Raw genomic sequence first — 12,024 nt, 5'->3', positions numbered from 1 at the left:
AACATGTTTGTATGGGAAGCTCTAGCACAGCCCTTTAGAAAACTGCCAGATTAATATCCCTACTCTGTGTGCATGGAAAGGTTTTTTTTCCAATTTCACTATTGAATCGGGCTCAAATTCTAGTATTGTGATCACCTGTTACAGATTTTTTTCAAATTTACTTTTGATCATTTGAAAAGCACTTTAGAAGATGGCAGTCAGTCATCTTCTTAAACAGTTCTAGTGAAAGTGTTCTCACAAAGGTGCTGCATAGAGAATTCCAGAGGTTAGACCCAGTGATAGTGAAGAAACAGGTGACTTAGATGTGAACTTGCAAGTGGTGCTGTTCCTCTGAACTTGCTGTACGTGTCTTTCTTGGTGATGGAGATAGATAGATAGATACTTTATTGATCCCGAAGGAAACTACTGTGTCACAGTACATTACAAGTACACAGATAAACAATATTAGAAGATTAGTAAGAAGGATAAATAAAAAATAAGTTACCTCAGACAGTCCAACAGAGGGGATCATCACTCCCCTGGCTAGAGGTTGACTCATTATAGAGCCTATAAGAATTACCTCATATGGCACTCTTTGGAGCAGCGCAGCTGTCTTAGTCTATTACTGAAAATGCTCTTCTGTCCAGCCAAGGCAGCATGCAAAGGGAGAGAAATATTGTTCAGAACTGCCAGGAATTTCCATAGGGCCTTTTGTTCTACCACAGCATCCAGTGTGTCCAGTTTGATTCCCATAACAGAGCCAGCCTTTCTAGTCAATTTATTGAGCCTGTTGGCATCACCCATGTTGATGCCATCGCCCCAGCACACCAGCAATTTGAAGACTGTACTTGCAACATCAGACTGCAGAACATGCGCTAAGGTGCTGTTGCAATAGCCCAGGTGGGTAACTATAGTGCATTTTGCAAATGGTGCACAACTTCAATAGTTTTGGAAGAAATAATGCCTCATGTGGTCTCACCCTCCAGCCTTAGGCTTTGTAAATGGCAGAATAGCACCTGTAGCATAAGAAACTGAGTTATCCATCACAAAATACTCAGCCATTGACATACTGTTGTAGCCTTTGTAGTAATGTGGCTGGCCAGCTGTTTCTCATCAGTAGTGACCCTGAAGAATTTGGTGGCATGTCTCAGAAATAGGAATATAGTCAAATAGACTGCCTCTGGTTGGAGATGGACATTAACTGTACTTCTGTACACATACTGACCAATGCCTGGATGTTTTGTAGGACTTGCTATACACAACCATCGATATTCCTTTTATGAGATGTGAATAGAATTAAATATTATAAAGTCATTAACAAACATCCTCACTTCTGACCTTATAATAGAAGGAAGGTATTCAATAAAGCAACTGAAGAAGTTTGAGTTACGACACTGCCTTGTAGTTCCATAACTGACTTCAGTTGACCACAACCACTTCCATTCAGTAACTCATCACCTTATTTGCTGCCACACTTGATCAGATACTGCCTGCATGTCAATCCAAATCATCTCACCTTACATCCAGAATTAAGTTCTTCCATCCATGTTTTGGCCATGGTTGTGATGTTATCAGCAGATGATGACACCTGAAGAAACAGAAAATACATAGGTGAGCTCATCAGTCTCGATGAGATGCCTTGAGATCTTACACGTGATAGCACTGGTGACACAATCTCGAGTCGTTTTGCTGATGATTCACAGTAAACTTTTTGAGTGGTAATTAGCCGAAAATTGACTTGTCCTCCATTCTGGGGATTTGATTCTTCTGGGGATTTTTCCAGGCTATCTGCTGGAGTCTGTTGTTACAAAATGCACTGAAACAACTTACTTGATCTATTTTTTTTCTTCTGATAAGATGGCGGCGCGCTCAGATGCAGCAGCCACTCCGGGTCCAATCAAAGGTGTGTTTGTTTTGTCTTGTATGTCTTTTTTATGATCGTAAGTCACTGATTGATACTAGGAACATCAAGTACTGCGGAACTATCCCATCAGCAAGTTGCTTGATAGCGATGGAGCTGTACTGTTGTTATGTTGTTGCCTGGACTTCTTGCGTACCATTGTGCTGAGATGATACGCAATCTAACAAACCGAGTGAGTGATGAGATGAGGAAAAACTTCTTCACACAGAGAGTGGTGAATCTGTGGAATTCTCTGCCACAGGAAACAGTTGAGGCCGGTTCATTGGCTCTATTTAAGAGGAAGTTAGATATGGCCCTTGTGGCTAAAGGGATCGGGGGTATGGAGAGAAAGCAAGTACAGGGTTCTGAGTTGGATGATCAGCCATGATCATACTGAATGGCGGTGCAGGCTCGAAGGGCCGAATGGCCTACTCCTACACCTATTTTCTATGTTTCTATGTTTCTATTATCTTGTACATTTTTATTGCGACCACAAGACCTTGCTGGACACTGGTAACATAGAATACTGTATGTCCAGTTCATTGGTTCATCAGCGACACCGACTGTGAGGGAGCTGCAATGCCTCAGCTGTGGCAAAGACTATGCGGAAGCTGCCATGTCGCCTATTGCAACCGACCAGGGGAGGAGAGCCAAGGCGGGAAAGGAGAGAGTAGGGGCTGGCCCCTCCCATCAGTGACATTCTTTCAGTGTTGCTCTCCAGTGTTCTGTCAGTGCTGGTCTCAGAGGAAGAACAAGCTGGATCAGGAAACACAAAGTATACTGCAGATGCTGTGGTAACAAGCTGGGTCACGAAACACAAAGTATACTGCAGATGCTGTGGTAACAATCTAGTCATTGCCACTCAGGGACTTGGACTATATTATTTTTCTTTCTCTGTGACTGCATGTTTTTCTGAAATTATAACTATATAATCTGTTTGTACTGTGTAAGACCATAAGACATGGGAGCAGAATGAGGCCATCTGGCCCAACAAGTCTGCTCCACCATTCAATCATGGCTGATCCTTTTTTTTTATCTCCTCCTCAACCCAGTTCCCGGCCTTCTCCCCGTAAGCTCTGATGCCATGTCCAATCAAGAACTTAAAAATCTCTGCCTTAAATATACTCAAAGACCTGGCCTCCACAGATGCATATGGCAACAAATTCTATAAATTCACCACCCTTTGGCTAAAGAGATTTCTCTACATCTCTGCTTTGAAAGGGCGCCCTTCTACCCTGAGGCTGTGCCCTCTTGTCCTAGATTCTCCCACCATGGGAAACATCCTTTCCACATCTGCTGTGTCTAGGCCTTTCAACATTCGAAAGGTCTCAATGAAATCCCCCCTCATCCTGATGAATTCCAGTGAGTACAGACCCAGAGTCATCAAACATTCCTCGTATGATAACCCTTTCATTCCTGGATCATCCTTGTGAACCTCTTGTGGACCCTCTCCAATGCCAGCACATCTTTTCTAAGATGAGGAGCCCAAAACTGTTCACAGTACTCAAGGTGAGGCCTCACCAGTGCCTTATAAAGCCTCAGCATCACATCCTTGCTCTTGTATTCTAGATCTCTTGAAATAAATGCTAACATGGTATTTGCCTTCCTCACCACCAACTCAAGCTGCAAGTTAACCTTCAGGGTGTATGTAGTGTGTTCTTTGCTGTTGGCTGTGTGTTTTGCACTTTGGCCCCAGAGGAATGTTATTTTGTTTGGCCACATGCATGTGTCATTGAATGGTAATTAAATTTGAACTTGAACTTTAGCTGGTGTTGGAGCATCTTTGATTTATCCAGTGCTCTCAGCTGCATCTAAATTTCATGTGAAATTAATCAATATGGCTGAACACAGGCTTCTGTGATGACAAAGATCACAGGAAAAATCTGAGACTGATTAACCACTCAGTACTTCTGACAGAATATTATTGCAAATGCTTTAGCTTTACTCCAGAAATCACACTTGGACATTCTACCCCATTCACGCAAGGTGTAACACAAGTGCAGCTCTTTCATGTACAGTAATCTGTTGTCATGGGGTCACTTGCCTCTGTAAATCAGGTAACATACACAAAATGCTGGAGGAGCTCTATGGGCCAGGCAGCATCTATGGAAAAAAGTACAGTTGATGTTTTGGGCCAAGACCCTTCGGCAGGCTGCTTTGCTGCTCAGCAAACATTGAGCCCTGTGTTACATTTTCACCCAGTTGGCATTGCACTCTGAGATAATCCTGTTGCTCTTGGTAAGCTTTCCTCGACACTGGTGTGTATAGTCAGGAACAAGCGCTGGTACTTTTATCGGTTACAATCAAACAATGTGATGAATTCTTCTAGACGAGGGCACATTGTCCAGAAAGTAAAAAAAAACTACACTACATGAGAAGGAGGTCCAGGAGCCTCAGAACTCACACCATCAGGCTCAGCAACAGTTATTCCCCCCCCAACCAGCAGGCTCTTGAACAAAAGGGGATAACAAATAAACTCTTCTTGGGCTTCAAGCCAGGTACAGGTATCGATTATAACTGATATTTCAATTATATCTGCACTGTACATAAAATTGTAGATGCTTGTTCACTGGATGTATGCATTAAGAGGCATTTTGTTAGTATGCACTATGTGTTTTCTTCCAAAATTACTATATGTAGTTAAAGTGGTGTTCCTGTAAGTACAACAAGGCTAAGCAACAACTTCCATCGGAAAATACTGTTTTAAATGAAATTATCAGCCTACTCCTAACCCGTGTAAATTTCTATTTTTCCCTATTAATTCTGTTTAGACTTATCGATTATAACCAAAATTTTGATGACAAACTCTACCGTCTTCTTCAGGGATGATGGCTGGGCATGTCTTGTCCAGTGGTATTTATACCTCAGGATTCTGTCCCTCCTGATTAGTTAGTCCTCATCCAATCAGGTTTCCACTCTATCACATTGTTTACCATTAAATTCCAGTTCTTATTAGAGCGAGACTTTCATCTTTAGTAAAACCTTTTCGTCTAGTTGTATTTCAATGGTTTCCTTCACCAGGTGGTCCCAAAAGCCATTGGTGTGTCACAGTAGTTTTGTGCCATCAAAGTTGGGACTGTTCACCTGCCAGCCCTCTCGTCTCCTAATGACCGGGAGTACATTGGCAAGTCCACCACTACCCAAAGTGAACTAGTTTCATGAAGGAACACTGGGAAACAGGTCAAGAAATATAACAAACTATCCAAACAAAATGCAGCCATCCTACCATTGGACCCAGAAAGGATTGTCATCAATCAAAATGGGCAAAGCATTCACAAGGCAACTAGATTGGTCCGCGCCAAGGGGCTAAAATTCTCTCCGGTCCCCAGAGCTATCCCTTAATGGGACTACATTGGTGGAGTAGAGCAAGCAATCCAAAAACTACCACCAGATACCATGGAGGAGGTAAGAATAGAGGTATGTATGGCCAGAAAAAGAGCCGTTTTGCCAAAACCGAACATTACATTCCAGGCACGATGGCAAAATCAGCCATCATGATTTTACCAGAGAACAAAGGAAATGCAATGGTCCTGAGGTCCTCCAAGGAGAAACACAGGAAAGTCCAACAGATTCCAGATGATTCCACTTAGAGAGTTCTACAGCAGGATCCCACGGATTCGATTGTCAGGATGACCTGTACTGAAGAAGTATGCAAGGCACTTCTGCTTCAGGTGCTGGCACCACCAAGACTTTGGACATTATAGTCAGTTTCGATGTGGTGTCCTTGTTCACAAGGGTTCCCATTAAGGACTGCTTGGTTCTCCTGTGGTCAAGGTTTGATTAGGGTACTATTGACCTTCTTGAACACACCCTTGCATCGATGTATTTCTTCTATAAGAGGACTACAATGAACAAATGGACGCAGTGGCCATGGGGTCGCCCTGTCATTGGCTTTTGCTAATTTCAACATGGAGGACTTTGAAAAGAAGGCTCCAAGTTCTTTGCCTTTAAACCCCGAATGCTTCTTCAGATATCTTCATAGTGTGGCCTCACGGACTCCAGGTACGACATTCCTACAGAATAGCTACAAGGTGAAGGAAATCACCTTAAAAACTGACAGAAAAACCAGGAAACCTAACAATGAGAAGGAATCTGTCACGACTGCCTGCCTTCCATATATTTCCACAGTTTCTAGAAGGATCACGAGGATCCTGAAGAAATACCAGATTAATAGCATTCACAAACCTGTAAGGAAGCTCAAATCACAGCTTATGTGGGTCAAAGATGAGCTGGGACGCAGGTCAGCTGCTGTTTACAGGATTCCCTGTGAATGTGGAGCAGCCTATATCAGCCAGACAGGATGCACAGCGGAAACCCGCATTAAGGAGCATCGGAGGTCTATCCATTTCAGTTTCCCAGAGAAATCAGCGATGGCCATAGGATTGACGTTGATGACACAAAACTACCGTGCCACACCAGTGGCCTGGTAAAGGAAGTCACTGAAATAAAACTAGAGGAAAGGAATTTTTAACAAAGGCAAAGTTCTCACTCTAAGTAACAATTGGAATTCGATTGTAAACAAGGTGGGAAAGTGGAAACCTGACTAGATGAGGACTAACTGATCAGGAGGGACGGACTATGGGAGTATAAATACCAGTGGACTAGATATCCCCAGGCACCATCCCTGAAGAAGATGGCAGAGTTTGTCATAGAAATGTTAGTTATAATTGATAATTTTACCCGACTGGAAGTCTGAGAAGAGTTCATTCATCATATGCGCCAGGAAAGCACTAGATTCTTTTTCAAAGTGGATAATTTCACTCAGCTTCACTTGCCCTTTCATTGAAATGTTCCCACAATCTATGGACTCACTTTCAAGGACTCTTCACTTCATGCACTTGATATTTATTATTATTATTTCTTTCTTTGTACTTGCACATTGGTTGAATGCCCAAGTTGGTTGGGTCTTTCATTGATTCTGTTATGGTTATTATTCTTCGGATTTAACAAGAAGATGAATCTCAGGGTTGTTTTTGGTGACATGCATGTACGTTGATAATGAATCTACTTTGAACCCTTGAACTTTAAAGAGAAGGATGCATTTGCTCCTTTCACCAGTTAAAAAAGCTCTAACCAAGAACAAAGGTGGCAAGTGTTTGGGGTATCTTAGGGAAGCATTTATCAAGACGAGGCAGCTACCGTAGATATGCCCTCTAAACCAGAACTCCTTGAACATAGTTGCATTGTTTTGAAGTATTTTTCTTGGAATCATTCCATTGCCAAGTAATATTTACATGTACGGTACATTCACAAATAATCAGAATACTGTTCCAAGGAAGTTGCAATAACACTTAATTTCTGGAAATGTAGTTACACATTTAGAGAACATCTGTGAGAACATATTGTGTAGAATAATTTTAGTTTGATGGCCCTTCCTTGTACTGTATGTATTTGATTGTTGTGGAGAACCTCATTGCCTGGAAAATTAGTTGTGGGATTTCACCAAAGCTATGCAGTACTGTACAGAATGATTGACTTCCTTACAATCAAGTGCAATTACTTCTGGTGAGATCCCAACATTTTTAAAAAAAATGAAAAATACAGATGCTCCAAGCAAGTACAAATATCCTATTGACATTATCTGGGCCAGATGGACTTTGAACATATGAAAGCTAGCCAAAACTGTTAACTAGGATTTATGTAGCACTTCATGACAAGATATGAGCCAGTTGCACAACCTTTATAGGTCCATGGAGAGAACAGTTGCAAAGACACAAGTCAAAAGTATTGATGTTTACACCAGAAGCAGTCATGAAAGCAAGTCATCCTTAATCTCGAAAGGCAGATAAGAGAAAAAGATTATCTTGTTCATTTGCAGCTTAATATTTTAAACCATTAAAAAATCCATGCATATTAATTATTTATCTGTAATTGTTAAAGGGGCATGCTGATTAAGTATGTTTTTAAAACAAGATTCCTGCACAAATCACTTAGCACCATAAGATATATCCCTATACCACGATCCCTATGCTTTTGGTAACTACAAACCTTGCTAATGATGGTTCATCTGCCTTCAGTATTGTTTCCAGCAGGACTCTTATACTTAGGAGCCCAAGCATGGAAGTAAAAAAAAGATTAGTTTTAGACCTCAAAAGGACATAATACTATTGTTGTTATTTTACTCCATGTTTGAGGAGAAAATTGAAATCAAATACCAGAGTTTTCTTCCCATGGAGTTACATTAACTTTCTACATGTGAAATAATGGAGCTAATGGTTCACTGTTTCTCAGTTTATTTTCAAAGGGATCTGTTACTATTTTTTTGCACCCTGTAGGAATTTCACACAAAGTGGCTGTAAGGATTGCTTACAGAATAATATGAGTGTATTTCAAATTAATTAGCTATTTGTAAAGTTGTTGGAACTTTTCTGAACGTATAATCAGACATTATATATATGTAGGCCTTTATCTGTCTCCTTATTCCTATTTTTAGGGTCATAGAAAACCATAGCACAGAAATATGCCCCTCAGCCCATCTAGACCTCCCTATCCCACCCATCCATGTAGCCATCCAAGGATGCCTTCTTCGTCACCCTTTCTATTTGTGCTGCACTTTCAAGGAGCCATGGATAGAGCACCCCAAGATCCTTCTGCGCATCAATGATCCTAAGCTACATACTGTATACTTTCCTCTTATATTTGATTTCCCAACATTTCAAACTTAATGCACATGGAAATTACAAATGTTTTTATATATAATAAACTGTAGAATAGGATGCTGAACTACTCGTTAACAATCAAATGATTCTATGTGCAGATGTATAGGAATGGAAAGGACCTCTGTGAGACCATTTGGGGTGCATCTCTCAAAATGTCTTCATGCCCTTGTCACTGTCTGATGCTGGATGATAATGATAACAAAGTGATCCAGCACTTGCAGTCCCACAGCGAAGTGACATCAGACTGTACAGAAACATCCAGACAGAGATGCTTTTCGTCAGTGGCGGCAGAGGAGTCTGCATAAAAGGAGAGACAGGAGAAAGAATTAAGAAGGTACAAAATAGCAGAAGGACAACATTTGCAGAATGGTAATATATTCAAATGAATTCCTTGCGACTTGGATGAAAATTTAGCTATGCACATCCTGCAGCTTGTTATCACAGATAAAATTCAGCATTCACCTGCAAAGTATGGCCTTAGCTCACTGTATTTTAAATAATACTTTGGGTTTTTTTGCCCTTTTGTATCTGAACTAGTTACAAGTAGTGAATCAGATACTGTATATGCAACAGTTCCAACCTCCTACATTGAAGTTACTTTTCATTCCCCTTTCATAAGCTGATTTTTCTATCAAATCATTTAGAAGCATTGGTCAGAAGATACCTTTTCTCACCAGCTTATCTATGATAATCTTTATTTTCCATAAGACCATTGCATATTGGAGCAGAATTATCCCTTTTGGCCCATTGAGTCTGCTCTGCTATTCCACCATGGCAGAATTAATATCCCTCTCACCACCATTCTTTTCCCTTCTCCCTAATCAAGAACCTATCCAACTCTGCTTTAAATGTACCCAATAACAGCCTCCAAAGCCTTCTGTGGCAATGAATTCCATAGATTCACCACACTCTGGGTAAAAAAAAATCCTCCTCTCTGTTCTAAAGGGGCGTCCCACTATTCTGAGGCTGTGCCCACTGGCCTTCGACTCCCCCCACTAAAGAATATATTCTCTCCACATCTACTGTATCTCAGCCTTTTAATATTCTATAAGTTTCAATGAGATCCCCCCCATTCTTCTAATCTCCATCATGTACAGATCCAGAGCCATCACATGCTACAAATATATTAACTCTTTCATTCCCAGAATGATTCTCGTGAATCTCTTCTGGATCCTCTCCAATGCCAATACATCATTTCTCACAATACTCCGTGCAGTCTGACCCATGCCTTATAAAGACTCAGCATTACATCCTTGCTTTTATATCCTAGTTCTCTGAAAATGAATGCTAACATTGCATTTGTCTTCCTTACCACGGACTCAATTTGCAAGTTAACCTTTAGAGAAACCTGCATGAGGACTCCCCAGTCCCTTTGCACCCCTGATTTCAGAATTTTCTCCCCATTTAGAAAATAATCTATCTTTTTATCCATTCTAGTTGACCAGACACTTCCCTACACTATACTCCATCTGCCTCTTCTTTGCCCATTCTCCTAATCTGTCTAAGTCCTTTTGCAGATTCTCAACACAACCCACCCCTCCACCTATCTTCTTATCATCTGCAAACTTGGCCACAAAGCTAACTATTTCATCACTAATATATAACATGAAAAGAAGCAGTCCTAACACTGACCACTGCGAAACACCACAGGTCACCAGCAGCCAGCAAGAAAAGGCCCCTTTATTGGCTGATTGGCCTGCCAGTCAGCCAATCCTCTATCCATGCTAGAATCTTTCATGTAATACAGTGGCCTCTTACCTTGTTTAGGAGCCTCATGAGCTGCACTTTGTCAAGGCCTTCTGAAAATCCAAGTAAACAACATTCACAAGTGCCTTCAACTACTCCAAAACCTCATCCTTAATACTGAACTCCAACATCTTCTCAACCACTGAAGTCAGACTAACAAGCCTACAGTGTCTTTTCTTTTGCCTCCCTCCTTCCTTAAAAAATAGAGTAACATTTGCAATCTTCTAGTCCTCCAGAACCTTTCCAGAATCTAGTGATACTTGAAAAATCACTACTAATGCCTTCACAGTCTTTTCAGCTATCTCTTTCAGAACCCTGGGGCACAGTCTACCTGGTCCAGGTGACTTATCTACCCTCAGACCTTTCAGCTTCCCAAGCACCTTCGCCTTAGTGATAGCAACTACGCTCACTTCTGCCTCAATACTCTTGAACTTCTAGCATACTGCTGTTGTCTTCCAGTGATGACCGACACAAAATACTTATTCAGTTTGTCTGCCATTTCTTTATCCCTTTTTCTACCTCTCCAACATAAATTTTCAGCAATCCAATAACCACTTTTGCCTCTTTTTTACTCTTTATACATCTGAAAAAAACTTTTAGTGTCCTCTTTTATGTTATTGGTTTGCTTCCATTCATACAGTATTTCATCTTTTCTTCCCTTATTTCTTATTTGCTTTCTGTTGGTTTTTAAAGGCTTCCTAATCCTGCAATTTCCCACTTATTTTGGCTATATTTTATACCCTTTCTTTTGCTTTTATACTTCCCTTGTCAGCTGCCTCATCCTCCTTTTAGAACACTTCATCTTTGGGATGTATCTATCCTGCTCATTCTGAATTGCTCCTGGAAATGCCAGCCACTGCTGTTCTGCCGTCATTCCTACTAGAGTCCCCTTCCAGTCAACTTTGGCCAGCTCCTCCCACACACGTCTGTAATTCCCTTTATTCCACTGTAATACTGCTCCACCTGATTTTAGCTTCTCACTTTCAAACTGCAGGGTGAATTCTATCATATTATGGTCACTGCCTCCTAAGGATTCATTTACCATAATTCCCTAATCAAATCTGGTTCATGACACAACACCCAATCCAGAATTGCCTTTTCCCTTATTGACTCAACCACTAACGGCACTAAAAGGCCATCTTGTAGGTGTTCTACAAATTCCCTCTCTTGAGATTAAGCACCAATTAGATTTTCCCAATGTCCCTGCTTGTTAAAATCCCCCTTGAGTATTATAACATTGCTCATTTTAAACATCTTTTCCATGTCCCATTGTAATTTGTATATCACATTCTGGCTACTGTTTGGAGGGCTGAATATAACTTGATGGGAACTGCCGTTTTCCCTGGCAGTTTCTTAACTCCACTCACAAACACATCTTCCAATTCTATGTCTCTTCTTTCTAAGGATTTGATTTCCTTTTTTTTAATTTTTCCACTGACACATAGCTATCTCTTGCCAGATAGTTAAGACATGTACTTTCCCTGATGTATATGTATGAAAGTGAGACAGAAGGTAGTGTGGTGAACTACATATACCTGTCTGGACACGCCCCTTTGCTGACTGCTCCTGTGGCTCCTCCCACAGACCCCTGTATAAAGGCGATTGGAGGCACTGCTCCCCCCTCAGTCTCCAGGATGTTGTGTGGTGGTCTTTTGCAGCTAATAAAAGCCCATTGTTCGCCTCCCGTCTCCGAGAGTTATTGATGGTGCATCAATTTTATTAGCTGCAATTTTAAAACAT

At 41.1% G+C, this 12,024-nt stretch overlaps 1 protein-coding gene across 1 annotated transcript in view; it reads left to right on the top strand.

The window, feature by feature from the left end:
* Positions 1-12,024, top strand: part of LOC140736624 (riboflavin-binding protein-like) — a gene marked incomplete at its 5' end in the record, with an annotated part of 45,042 nt that overhangs the window by 27,971 nt on the left and 5,047 nt on the right. The window contains one exon of the mRNA XM_073062444.1: positions 8,637-8,872. Within this exon, the coding sequence (XP_072918545.1) occupies positions 8,637-8,843 (207 nt within the window). The remainder of the gene's footprint in view (positions 1-8,636; positions 8,873-12,024) is intronic.

This window comes from Hemitrygon akajei, chromosome 12 (assembly GCF_048418815.1).
Source record: "Hemitrygon akajei chromosome 12, sHemAka1.3, whole genome shotgun sequence".
Taxonomy (NCBI): domain Eukaryota; kingdom Metazoa; phylum Chordata; class Chondrichthyes; order Myliobatiformes; family Dasyatidae; genus Hemitrygon; species Hemitrygon akajei.
The sequence above is the reverse complement of the archived record's forward strand: the minus strand, read 5'-3'. Positions and strand labels throughout refer to the sequence as shown.